Genomic DNA, 13,808 nt, shown 5'->3' with positions numbered 1-13,808 from the left:
AATATATAAATATAAATTTAAGAAGCTGGAATCAGAGAATTTTGACTTATTTTTCTTTATAAATTACTCAAACCGATTAATCGATTATCAAAATAGTTGGCGATTAATTTAATCGTTGACAACTAATCGATTAATCGATTAATCGTTGCAGCTCTACTAAATTGAAACCCAAACTCTTCATGAGTTACTGAAACATATCCTGACATTAACTAAAGTGATTAAGTCATAACAAGCATTACCTAACGTGAACAGTGTGTTAGTCATGTAATTTGGTAAACCTGATGTAAAGTGTAAACTCAGAACATGTGGAAGTAATACATGAAGAGTTCGGGTTTAAATTTAGACAGATACATTGGCATTAACAAATATGTAATACCGTATTTCCTCCAATAGTGGCCGGTAGTCAATTAAAAGCCGGGTCTCCGATAATGTCCGGGGCCGCGGTCGACACGAGCAAATAAAGGCCGGCCCCAAATACAGGCCGGGGAAAAAAACAAAGGAAAAAACAACGGTGGATACCGGTAAACTCCTGGTGCCTGTTATATAATGTAACTGTAGTTTGTAGTAACGTACAAGTGCCACAAGATGGCAGTATGGAGCGTGCCGTCGTCGATTACCGTAATTATCGGTAAAGCGTCGCAGTAACAAAAAAACGGCTACCTAACAAACCCCAACAGAAGCAGATCAGAAAACAAGGAGGCTTCGTACTAAAATATATATATATTATATATATAGCAAATATACTTATCAAACAGAGGGAATTAGAAATAAAGGCCTGCTTCCAATAAAGGCCTGGTACCCTCTGCAGCTGAGGTAAATATACGGCCAATATTGGAGGAAATACAGTAACACCATGACTTAATGCAGTTGTTCATGTGCATTTAACACTAACTAATCTTTGTTAATGTTGTTATTCATGTTTAATTTATGTTAGTAGATGCATTAGTTAACATTAATTAATGAACACTTAATGTAAAGTGTGATGTTTTAAAGAAGGTTGGGTCTAGGGTTTAGTTTTCTTAACCAAAATTATACTCATAAATGCTGCTAAACGATACACAGTTCACTCCAGTTTTTCTAAACCTGTCAAAAGTTTCACTTTACTTCTGATGCTGTGAAATGTGGAGACCATGTAACTGTTCATCCAACATGGCTGACGCAGCGGCCCTCAGCTTCTCTGAAATAACGTCTTGAACTACTTGGAAGAAAAACAGAAAAAAAACGTAGTATTGAAAAAATGATTTGTCTTTATTTGCAGTGCATCTACATTCAGGCAACATTTTCACTTGTTGCATAGTCCTTGTTGCATATTTGGTTTACAATCTCGATATGTAAAAATATAAAAAGTGCACTCTGTTGTACACACAAGTACTGCATCATAGTGAGAAGAATGAAAATCTTTATACCTGAACTAACGCTGGTTTGAGTGAGATGAAGTGACTGAGGTTCAGTCCACAATTAAACCAGATCAGTGCTGAAGAGAGGAATGACAGATGCTACATTTTCAAGCTGGAAGTTTCTGTTGCAGCAGCTGAGCGTTCAATCACAAGTCAGAGTGTGAAGTCGACTCTAGACATTACGTCGAGACGAGTCGGTTTGACTATGAAGTCTTGGTGTGGCTGCACCATGGAGACTCAGGACGTTTTCACGGGGTCATCGCTATTTCCCTCAGCCCTATGTTCCCTCAGCATCAGAGGGTTAGGGTTAGGGTTAGAGGGCGAAAACATTACCTCATTGGTGGAGGTACTGATCTGAGGGAACATGGGGTTGAGGGAACATAGACACGCTCCTTTTTTCACACTTGGTACACTATCTACACTTGGTACATACTTGGGTCTGAACCCAAGTTGGATTGTTCCCAAGCCGCCCGGCATCGCTGCTCTGGTTTCACACTGTTAGAATTCTGCTGGAGCGTTTGGTAAAACATCCGTCATCAATGTGAGTCCGTCCGATGAACTTTATCGGTGAAAATGTCACAAATGGAGCAGCAGAGCGACTCTGAGCCTGAGAGCCTCGCCTGCTTCATGCTGCAGAGAGCAGAAGGTTTAGAGGCAGGAGAGATAAGAAGGGTTAGTGTGTAGATATCGGCCTGTTTGCATCATTCAGCCGTCTGTTAGCTGAGCTCATCACTACTGGACAGACTTTACACATTTATTTTCCATCAGGTCGCAGCAGAAGCTCATGCGCTCGTTTGATTGAGTCTGGACTGCGTTCTCACTGATGAACTGGACCTCAGTTCTCTTGGAGCCGGACTCAGATCCTCCGACTGCTGACCTCGGTGTGGGTCCTCGGTCTGCCTGAGTTCGGAAAAATGTTTTCACATGACCAACTTTTGACACGAACCAAACCCAGATTTGGACTAAAAGGCCAGAGTGAAAGTCCCTTAAGGTAAAACTTAAAGGAAGTTTCCCTCTATCAAACCGATGCTCCATGCTAACTCCATGCTACTTTACAGAAGACTTTACTCCTAGTCCGGGGGTCGCTGTCAGTTTTACTTCCGACTATGCTGGAACTATTGCAGTTGGTACAGCCATTAAAATTTTTGTAATGCCTAAACTCAGACTTATACACCGGTCCCTAACGTACCGCAAGCGATCGAAACGTGATCGAGTGGACGCCCGGCGATATCGCTTTGATCCGAACTGTCACCGCGTTATCGAGTCACAAAACGGAAACGAATGATCTTTCAGTGGCCGTAAACTTTATTTGGCGCTCTTTTCCCTTCAATACTTTTCCTTCGCTTCCCCCTCTTCCTAACGAAATCAAAATCAAAATTTTAACTATATTAAATAAACGTTATGTTCTATGAATTATTTTCATTATCTGATATTCTGGCAGCAGCACATTTGTTTCCAGGTCGTGACTCTACAGAAGTTGCGACCAGAGCGACTCGGCTCGCTGACGTCGTCAGTGTGAAACTACCGGCCTCTCTTTACTTTCTGGTGTCGCTCTGCTGTTCGCTCACTCGCAGCGCAGTGTGTCAGGAGCAGATGAGTCCAGCTTACGTCTGAACTTCAGTCCAGCTGCTGCAGGCCTGAACTGCCTGGAACACCTCATCCAAACTCAAAAGGCCTTGAAGCGGATGTAGAGAGATGCTGCTACTGTTCAGAGTGATGACATCCTGCTCATGTGCCTTATCTTTGGTGTTTTGCTCAAGTTGTCAAGATCATTTGCTCAATATCCCTGTTCTAGATAGTAGATAGATAGATTATTTCTCTTTAAATGCCGACAATGCAGCAGGATGTGTACAGTCCATCAGCACCCAGTGAGATCAGATGCTCAAGTCAACATGAAATGACCCGGGGGAAAGAATAATCAACCAGTTAACTAATTCCCTGTTGGGAGGACAGACACTTTGGCAAGAATTATTGCAAACAAAATACCAGTATGAACAGAGGATTGTGGAAGAACCACAGTACCATGGAGTCTTTGAATAATCTATCAAGAGACACTATGTGCAATATGACACATCCTGTTCAGTGTTTCTCATACCTACAGTACTGACAGACGCCTCGGAGCCATAATCACTAACCCCAGTCTGTCTCTCTGAAACATGTAGGACAGCGGCGAGTCAATAGTCAGGACTTCTTCCAAACTGAGATCTTGTGAAATCTTTTACAAAATGACTGACGGCGCAAAATAAAAACAAATACAAGTTAGTCCTTTACACTTCTACAGACTGGATCCTCTATATTTCAGAGAGTTTGAAGATAATGATCCCAACCCCAGAAATGATATATAGCATGTTGAAATTATTTCTTTTCAATTGCTTAGCACCTACAATATGTACACACCATGTTCCAATGGCTCAAATATATGGCATTTCATGACAAGCTGCAATTCAAGGTTAGAATAAGTATCAGTAAAAAAAAATTACACACTTTATATATAATGTCAAATAAAACCGCAGCTTATTGTTGAGAAAATTAAAAGAAGACTGCACAGTACATTAATGTTAATGAGAGAAACCTGTAAGAAACAATCTAATAGGACTTTTATAAATGGATTTTGTTGGATGTCTTCCAAAATACCACAGATTCAGAGTCTTTTTCCACTGTACAAGAGCCATGCTGTGCCTCTGTGGCTGTGTGACAGTATTAGCACCCTTTGGTTTTCCATTGGAAGGCTGTTGTGTTTTATTTTTCATGTCATTAATGTAAAATAATCCCTGACAGCACCGTGTGGCTCTCAGCCGGCTGTTATCACACCTGAACCGAACCAAACCTCCGGCAGCGTGGCAGTCTGGGATTCGACCGCGCAACGTTAAAACCACAGAACCTGAACGGATAGAGCGGTCTTTCCCATTCAAATCAACGGTCCTGGACGGCCGGAGCGGCGGCCATCTTGCTGTGACCCGTTGGACTAGCTTCTGTATAAAGGGACTCGCAGCAAGTCACTGAGCTGAGAGGTTTTACAGCAAGAACCAAAGCAGCTTCTCTGTCTCCTTGCTGCCATGGATTGCTAACATGCTAATGTTGACTAGAAGAGCTAGAGAGAGAAGTCCAGTCTGTGATGAAGCTACGTTAGCCTCGTCGCTAACGTTAGCTTTCAGCTGAGTTTTGACAGTTTGCTAACAGACTCATCTGCTCAGTTCTCACAGTGTGACAGACTTTACAGCCTTAATTTCCAGACTTAAGTTGTCACCATAGCAACTAACCCTTAAAATCCCATTTTATCCTGTACCTGTGCCAAATTATCATGACAAACAGTGGAAGGACCGTTCTATCCATTCAGGTTCTGTGGTTAAAACCATAAAACTGAACTTTTTAAAGGAAAGCTGCCTTCTTCTCTTTGATTCTGAGGGACTGACACCAAAACCTGACGTTTACCGCTGATGTTTTACATCTTGAAACATTTTCTCATATCAAACTCCACTGTAGCTGCTGGAAACATCTGGAGGTGACGTCACCTCGTCTACGATTGGCCAGTTTTCCACCAAGAATAAAAACACAACTAACTACTGAATAGACCAGGAAGGAAAAGAACATCACTGATTATCACTGACTGATATTTCTGGAGAAATGGGTGCAGTTGGTCACAGTGCATGCTGTTGCAAACTGTCACTGGCAGACCGAGGCGAATGTGACAGCTGATCATCACCCGCACCATCTGTCAGAGTAAAGTGCCATCACAGGAAGAGTCCTTTTCAACACGCAATACACATCTGTGTTAGGCTACTTTTCAACAAAACATATTGCTGATGTCAGGTGAAAACCCTGTATCTAAAAAAAGTCTTTTAAAACTTTTCTGGATCTAAGAAAGCCAGCCTTGTTTTTGTTTCAGACTGTCCTCCGTGTATTTTAAAGTTTTGGTTTTGAAAAGTTTTCATAAACCCAGACAGGAGCCTGTGATCCAACTGAAGTCAAAACATGAAAATCAAGTTAAAGGGAAACCAAACACAGAAACCTCTGACATCTGGTTGAAAGCATGCTATGGTTGCCATCTGCTATTGGCTGATCTTGGTGACCTGTGATGTAGGTTACCTGTTTTGTCATGGATCAGCCAATAGCAGATTGCAGCTGCAGTAGCATGTTTTTAACCAGTAGATGTCAGTCCAACCTGAAAAGTCGTCTGTGCTCGGTTTCCCTTTCAGAGGTTTTCACCTGACAGCGACAATATGTTAAAATATGTTAATAACGACACGTGTCGTTATCAACATGTGTGCTGAAAATAACAGAAACATCTGCACACAGCTGTGCTGAAAACGACACTTTCTTCTTCAGATTGCATCATACAAGTATCGTCACTAATGATAAGTTCAACAGAAGCGCCATCAGCATGAAGTGCAGTCTGCTGGCGGAGCTGTCCTGTCCGTCAGAGCGCTCCTCCTGCTCCTTCTCCCATTTGGACCTTCGGCGCTCCTCCTCCTCCTCCTCCTCCTCCCTCCACTGCCGGTCGTCCTCCACCACCTCGTTCAGGCTGTCGCAGCGCTCGCCGTCGTGTCCTTCGTAGCAGTGACAGCGAAACCTCTCGGCCAGCAGCCGCAGCTCGTGCTGCGAGTGCCAGCCGGTGACGGAGAAGTCTCCGTCTCCCGAGGGCCGGATGTGGTAGCTGTCGGCGCTCAGGTGGAGGTAATGTCGGGCGCGAGGATCCCGCCGGACGCAGCGGCCGTTTCCCTGGCACAGGAAGTCGCTGCAGACCTCGGCGGCCCGCGTCACGTTGGTGATGTACTGACCGAGCCGGTGGCTCAGGAACGACTTCACCTTGGTGCAGTTGTACTGTGGAGACAGACAGCAGGTTATTAGTTATTATAGTTTGGGTTTTTTCATCAGTTTCCAACAAACACTGAACGGTGCAAGCTAGGCTAACGTTAGCTAAGTTAGCCTAGCTTGTTCACATGAGTCTAATCCCTGCTCTAAATAACAACGCTTCTCTAAACATCGTCTGAACACAGCCTTACTCTACTATTAAAATAATAGTTATTATACGCTTTTCAAAATAAAGTTACAAAGTGCTTCACAATGGAGAAATAGAAGACAGAAGGACGACGAGGTAGAAAAAAATAATAAATACAGTTTCAGCCTTAAGGCTTAACAACAAAAGGAATAAATAACAGACAAGATAAAATGAATAAAAATAAATAAGAGGCAGAAATTATGAAAAGGCGTTATGATAAAAGTCTTTAAGTAGTTTTAAGCAGAGATTTAGTGTCGTGTCTCGTCTCACCCGGGAGGACGTGAGGTTCAGGTCGCCCCAGATCACAAACCCAGCAGCTCCCAGCGCTGCGCTCTCCCCAACGGTGTGGATCAAGTCTTTCTGCAAGAGACACAGGAACAGCTCTCAGATCAGTTAGTCACAAAGTTAAAACAAGTTGTAATACTTTTTAAACCGCAGAAGGCAACAAGTCCAGAGTGAATCCTCTATATTATATTATACTGAATGATGTACTAATGATTTTTGTAATCATCTGTCATGATTTTGTAATTATAATTTAAACTCATTTTTTAAAGTCTTCAACTGATGCCTCCCTTAGTATCAGGAGAGATCAGCATTGGTTTATGGTTATTTACAAAGCCCTCGTTAGGAAATTACCATTCTACCTTAACTCACTTTTACACTGGAGTATTGGAGCCTACCACACACGCTCCCAGGACTTTCTGATGCTTGAGGTCCCGCGTGTCTCCACGGACCTCGGAAAGACCGCTTTTAAGTTTTGTGCTCCGCATACTTGGAATATTTTACAGGGTTTGTTGAAATATGATTCCCTTGTTCCCCTGGGACATTTTCAGTCAAAGATATCAACTGGTTAACCTTAATTAATTGCTCCTGTTTTAAATTATGTACTTGTGAGGATGGACTGATCTGTGTGATTCTCTTTTTGAATTGTCTTTTTTGTTTGTTTATTTAGTTGTTTATTTATTCATTTATTCATTAATTTCCTCTTTCGTGTTATTTGTGATTTTCTCTACTTGTAATCTCGGCACCACTGGAAAAGAGGGTCTCAACCCTCAGTGTGTCTTCCGAGAACGAAATAAAGGTTGATTATAAGAATCATATGGAGTGAACTGCGTTACTCTGAATGTCCACCAGATGGAGCCACTGATCCTCCTGAAGTCTGAGATGATGCGGACAGAACTGAACTGAACTCATCTGGAAGGTTTACTGTCATCCAAACCTGCTCACTGCTGACGCTGTTCAGGTAAATACTCCATTTGATTTTAGTCTTTCATGTTACCAGCGCTGCATGTTTAACTGCAGCAAGGAAATCACAGAAACTACAGCATGAGGTTTGTATTCTGTGATTCTGAGCTGCTTTACTGTTTATCTCCACTAGATGGCAGCAGTAAGTAAAGAGGAGGGGAAACTGTAAACTATGAACCTCCAAACTATGATCAGCGTAAGGCAAACAGGCGTTAGAAAAAAAAAATCAATCATGTTTTCGGAGAGGCATTGATTTAGGTTGTAGTTCCTTGAAAAAAAAAAAACACCTTTGTGTAACTTACATAAGTTTTTTACAACCTACTATGATGATGTAGACCAACAGTTTACATCATAACAGAGGTGTGACTAAGTCAACTCTGCTCGAGTCCCAAGTCAGTCTCAAGTCTTGAGGCACAAGTCTCAAGTCAAGTGCCAAGTCTAAATGTAGATTACCAAGTCAAGTCCATGTCATTAATGTCAAGTCTCAAGTCTAAATGTAGAACAGCAAGTCAAGTCAGAACAAATCAAGAGTCCAGTATCAATTTAATATCTTAAAGAAAACTAAATATCTAGGACTTTTCAATGCAATATGGTTTTAATAGGATAAAAACTTGGTAAGAGCATCGTGAGTTTGATTTCTATAATCAGTTTCAACTTCAATAAATTCAATCATTCCATACAAATTCAGAAAACAGAATTTAAATTCAGTCGTCCGCTGGAACAAATCTCATCACTTTCAATCTAAGTCATTTACACAAACACAAGATCTCAAGTCAAGACTTTAGAAACCTTTTCAAGTCATCAGAGTACAAGTCAGAGTCAAGTCCCAAGTCACCAGAACCCAAGTCAAGTCCAGTCTCAAGTCTTCTCTTCATGCATCAAGTCGTTGTTCACAAGTCACGTGACTCGAGTCCCCACCTCTGGTAAACTCACAAATGAAAAGGTGAGTAAGGTGAGTTCAGTTTAGGCATTCCTGCATGGAGTGATACTAACAGCAGAGCAAAACTACATCAAATTTCAATATGAGTGTTTTTTTTTTCACATTAATCAATAACTATCTCTGTCCACAGAATCTCCATTGGAAATTAAGCTTCTGTCCTGCTTTGTGCTTTTGGTTGGTTGACAGTCAATCACGACTCGCTTGTCCAATCACGACTGGGAGAGGGAGGAGCTTAAGAGCCGAGGAGAGGATTCAACCGGAAGCTGCTGCTGCGCTCTGGGAAACATGGCGGAGGAAAACACGAGTGCAGCAGGTTCGCCCTTCACCTGCTCTTCTGTTATAGATATGGAAACCGTAACCCTGCAGCTGAGGGATGTTGTAACGAGTAGAGAACACGCAGTCGGCCATGTTTGATAAAGTAAATTCTTCCTGAAACCAGTAAGAAGGTAAAACCATCTTGTTTCACCATGAAATACCTTAAACAGAGATGTTGCACCGGTTTAAACATCAAAACTGAATGTAAACTGGAAAGCTGTGACAGAAGTCCGAAGCAGAAATGTACGTCTGTCTGGCCGAGAGCTTCGGCCGCTAGAGGGCGCCGCTCTCGACCCGAGACCGATCACCTCCTGACAGCCGTGGTCTTACCGTGGTGAGGAAGGCCATGGCCTCGTCCCGGTAGCCCAGCCTCAGGTAGACGTAGGTGGGGAGGTCGTACTCCTTGGAGGTGAGGGAGGCGACCCGCAGCGACTCGCGGATCCGGTGCTGGGAGAAGTGCAGGTTGCTGACACTGTTGGTGTGGCTCTTCCTGATCGCCACGGAGGGGAAGAGCGCCGTGCTGCTGTTCCACAGCCACAGCAGCTCGTCGTTCCTCAGCCTCTCCAGCAGGGGGCAGAAGCCGGTGTAGTTCTCCTCGTGCAGGTTGTAGTTGTGGCAGTCGGGGTAGAGGTAGAAACCCCAGAGGCCGTTGGGGCGGAGGCGCGTCCCGAGCTGAACGGTCCTCTGCATGAACGCCCGGGCGCTCTTCTCGAAGCGCCGCCGCGCCAGCTCCTCCACCTGCGCCTCCGTCACGTTGACGTACGCCTTGGCGATCAGCTCCCGCGACTTGCGGCGGTAGATGTCCTTCTTGTGCCAGTTGCGGCTCCACTGCGGGCGCCAGTACTCCCAGTCGATGACGGCCAGGCCGCGGAAGTCCTCGGCGGGGATGAAGTGTCCGACGTCCTGGTAGGCCTTGAGCAGGTGGCGGTCCAGGCTGCAGTTCTGCGGCAGGCCTCCGTGCACGGCGGCGCCGCGCTCCGTGTAGTACGGGTAGGAGCCCAGCCGGTTGGCGTAGAAGATGGTGACGTTCTGGCCGGTGCGGGCGGCGCGCGGGCTGCCGTGGATGTGGAAGAGGCGGTCCAGGTTGGCGGTGACGTTGTACTTGATGGTGCACATGTCCAGCGGGGCGTTCCAGGCCGCGATGAACGGTCTGCGGCCGACCAGCGGCAGCTTGGCGGGTTTCTGACCGAAGGCGGCGTGGAAGAGCAGCAGCAGCCAGGAACAGGTGAGAGCGACGGGTACGACGTGGTGCGAGGAAGCCCCGCCCACTGGCACCACGGGCATGCTGGGGTTCAGGAGGAGGAACTGTCAATCATCCTTGAGAGAGAGAGAGAGAGAGAGAGAGAGGGAAAGAGAGAGAGAGAGAGAGGTAGAGACAGAGAAAAAGAGGGAAAAAGAGAGAGAGACAGAGAGAAGGAAAGAGGGAGAGCGACATGGAGACCAAGAGTGACAGAGAGAGGGAGAGAAAGAGAGAGAGACAAGAGACAGAAAGAAGACAAAGAGAGAGAAAGAGAGACATAGGGAGGGTGACAGGAGAAAGAAAAAACTCATTTTAATATCTAGACATTAAAGGTGTATAATGTATTTCACAACACTGAAAGAATTACAGAAGAGTGCAGTGAGACCAAACCCAGAGCTTTAACTGTCAGTCTGGTGTTTCTGCTTTCTTTACTACAGGGAAGAAAACCAGCTGAAGGCTCTTCACCTTCATCTGAACTTTCCTGCTGTTTTATTTTAGTTTCTGTTTGTGAGCGGTGAGTTAATGGAAGTCAAGTCGAAAGGGATTTTAAAATGGAATGAATGAGCTTATAGTTCCTCTGAATGTTCCTTAAAGTAATAATCCGCAGCTTTTTCATAGAAATAAAAGTCTGCTTTGCCGCTCTCCGTCTCTGATTGCTATAACACAATAGACTGTTCATGAAAGCTTTTATATTTGCTTTTACATCTGATAGTTTTTCCATGTTCCGTCAGTGGAAACGCCCCACTGCCATTCTGCAGCCTCCTCATTCTCCTAACAGCAGAAATATAAAGGAAACTGGTAACACTTTACAATAAGGGTACATTAATTAATTAACAGTTAACTAATGTGCCTGCCTAATGTATTAATTTATACATTATTTAATAGTCATCTTTATAAACTATTAAATAATGTATAAATTAATACCTTAGTTAACATGAACACCATTAGTAAATTACACATTAGTTAACTGTTAATTAAGGGTTAGTTAATGCTTATTAAGCATTAACTAACTCTTAACTTAGTGACCCTTATTGTAAAGTGTTATCAGGAAACTTCCTTGCTGTATCCTCTCACTGTCTGCTGCGGCTGCAACACATTTTCCCCACAGCATCAGTAAAGTTTATCTCCCATCGGTTTAAAAGTCAGACTTTCGGCTCCTGAGCGATTTCGTCCTCGCCGGTATGAATAGGCGTTGGCCTGTTGCCATGGCAGCAGGGGTCAGAGGTCACAGAGAAGATGTCAGTTGACACCCAGGGACTGAACCGAGCTTTTGGCCGGACAGACCGCTGCTTTCCTGTCCACATCTAGTCATATGTGACCAGAGTGGAACCACACAGCCATAATGACAGGCTGTCCTGCCAGCCGCCCAGACGGCCCAGTCAGGATGTTTCTACTGTCTCTCTGCTCTCTCACATTTGTTTCAACCAGCTGCAAATGGGACTTCGACCCAGAGAGTGACCAATGTGGTGTGGCGCCTGAATTCTGTATTACTTCAAATCCGGTTTCTTTCTGTCACTCATCACAGTTCAGCGGTTAAATCGTTGTCCTCATGGCCTTACAGGATACACACCAGAGTTTCGGTCGACTTGGGCATTAAGTCACCGGTGGCCACTCGAACGCTGTTGCTTTTGCTTCCTTAATTGCCAGACGCCTTATACTTATGAAGTGGAAGCAGGAGGCCTCTCCCACACGAGTCCAGTGGGCTGGAGAACTTATGAGGTTTTTACACATGGAGAAAATAAAGTGTACATTGGGTGGCTCTACTGGTAAATTTTATTAGACATGGCAACCATTTCTGACATATATGAAAACACTAAAACCGTGTACTCTTCCATAACCGATTCTTATTCAAACCAAATTAAAAATGTAGATTGGCTATAGACAACCATGACTAATATATACGTCTATTTGTTTGTATGAATGTATGTGTATTTATGTTTACATCTTTGATCTATTTTGCCGTTTATGTACGTCGGGGAGGGTATAAATATGGACAACATGCAAACTTTTGTATTTTGGTATTTCACACTGAATGTATTACAAAGTTGTTGTTGTTGAAAAAAAGGAAAATAAAATTGTAAAAAAGTGACCCGTGGCCAAATGGGTTCACACACCCTCTGATATGAAATTTAACTTAGCTTAGCTTCTCAAATGTATGATTTCCCGTCACTTGCCTTTCAACAGGACAGAGAAACTGCTAAAGGACTGTAAACTGTGTTTATCTGGACCTGGACACCAGTGTGTTAAGAGATGAGAACATGGACACCAAAATCATCCATGTGTCCCCGGTAGATCACTGGCTCCAGTGCTCCATGCTAACACTTTAGCATCCACTATGTTGAGTGGTAGCATGGAGCCTACTATCACACAACATAGTGAATGCTAAAGTGTTAATTCTTGTCAAGTCCAGTTGATTTCTACAGGGCTTCATCACACAGCACAAAGAGATCACCTGATCAACAATCAATCACAAAACTAAATAAGGCGATACAGTGTACAAACAAAATAATACACAAAGAAACAAAACAAATCACAAGATTCAAGATTGCAGTGTTAGCATGGAGCTACTATCACTCAACATAGTGTATGCTAAAGTGTTAGCATAGAGCCTATTATCACTCAACATAGTGTATGCTAAAGTGTTAGCATAGAGCCTACTATCACTCAACATAGTGTATGCTAAAGTGTTAGCATGGAGCCTATCACTCAACATAGTGAATGCTAAAACATAGCATGGAGCTACTATCACAGTGTATGCTAAAGTGTTAGCATAAAGTGTATCACTCAACATAGTGTATGCTAAAGTGTTAGCGTAGAGCCTATCACTCAACATAGTGAATGCTAAAACATAGCATGGAGCTACTATCACAGTGTATGCTAAAGTGTTAGCATAAAGTGTATCACTCAACATAGTGTATGCTAAAGTGTTAGCATGGAGCTACTATCTCTCAACATAGTGTATGCTAAAGTGTTAGCATGGAGCTACTATCTCTCAACATAGTGTATGCTAAAGTGTTAGCATGATTTTGGCATCTATGTTCTCATCATTCAGCAGTGAAGTTGACCAACAGGACAATTTTCCAAAAACTTGGTGTATTCCTCTAAGATTCCAAGATGCTAACCCCCCCAAACACTCTGCTAAACAAACTCAGGAGCGTTTCATCAAGTCCAGGATGGAGTGAAGCCTCTGCAGTCACAGAGCTAAACACATTCAACCTTTACAGAAGTACAAAACTGATTTATTTTGGCTATATCAAGAGTTACATTCCAAAATGCTATATATCCATTTTTGAAAAAATGTCATTGATGTTCACCAATCAGTATTTGTAAAGTCTGCAGGATTCCGTTTGTAAACTTGTCAGTTATGGACTTCAGTGACCTGCTAAAAAGCTCCATAATGCGTTTTCATTTTGTTCTCAGTCATTATTAGCCTACATGAGAGCAGGTTTTTCCGTCAGAGATACATATCTCATTTTGGAATCAAATTTCTGTCTTTGTTTCTTTGCCAGTTTGGAAATAATTCTGCTGCACTTAGTGAAACCGGATCCAGTTTCAAAGCCTCAACCGATCATTTTAACTACAGCTGTACTGTAAATGTATGGAAGTTTAATGGCTTTCTGCTGCAGCTGATGAGGGAAACCACTTCACTGACATCAGGCCAGACTGATGGAT

General features: G+C 43.3%; 1 protein-coding gene across 1 annotated transcript; it reads right to left on the bottom strand.

Annotated features, from left to right (window-relative positions):
* Positions 1-5,729: 5,729 nt before the first annotated feature.
* Positions 5,730-10,180, bottom strand: LOC139639175 (hyaluronidase-4-like). The gene is made up of 3 exons (XM_071513249.1): positions 9,227-10,180; positions 6,667-6,756; positions 5,730-6,218 (listed from the first exon to the last, which is right to left on the bottom strand). Exons 1-3 carry the CDS (start codon positions 10,178-10,180, stop codon positions 5,730-5,732), a joined length of 1,533 nt encoding a protein of 510 aa, XP_071369350.1.
* Between the last annotated feature and the right edge of the window lie 3,628 nt (positions 10,181-13,808).

The sequence above is a fragment of the Centroberyx affinis genome, unplaced genomic scaffold (assembly GCF_046629955.1).
Source record: "Centroberyx affinis isolate AG114_WGS23_722 - 3 ecotype Tasmania unplaced genomic scaffold, CSIRO-AGI_Caff_v1 ptg006927l_1, whole genome shotgun sequence".
NCBI classification, from domain to species: Eukaryota; Metazoa; Chordata; class Actinopteri; order Beryciformes; family Berycidae; genus Centroberyx; species Centroberyx affinis.
This window is presented reverse-complemented; position numbering and strand designations above follow the sequence as displayed.

Excerpts from the sequence above, each read along its gene's own strand:
- LOC139639175 (XM_071513249.1), bottom strand. The coding sequence starts at position 10,180 with ATGCCCGTGGTGCCAGTGGGCGGGGCTTCCTCGCACCACGTCGTACCC. Across the intron at positions 6,757-9,226 it reads CCATGGCCTTCCTCACCACG|AAAGACTTGATCCACACCGT; the intron begins GTAAGACCACGG and ends TGTCTCTTGCAG. Across the intron at positions 6,219-6,666 it reads TGAACCTCACGTCCTCCCGG|TACAACTGCACCAAGGTGAA; the intron begins GTGAGACGAGAC and ends CTGTCTCCACAG.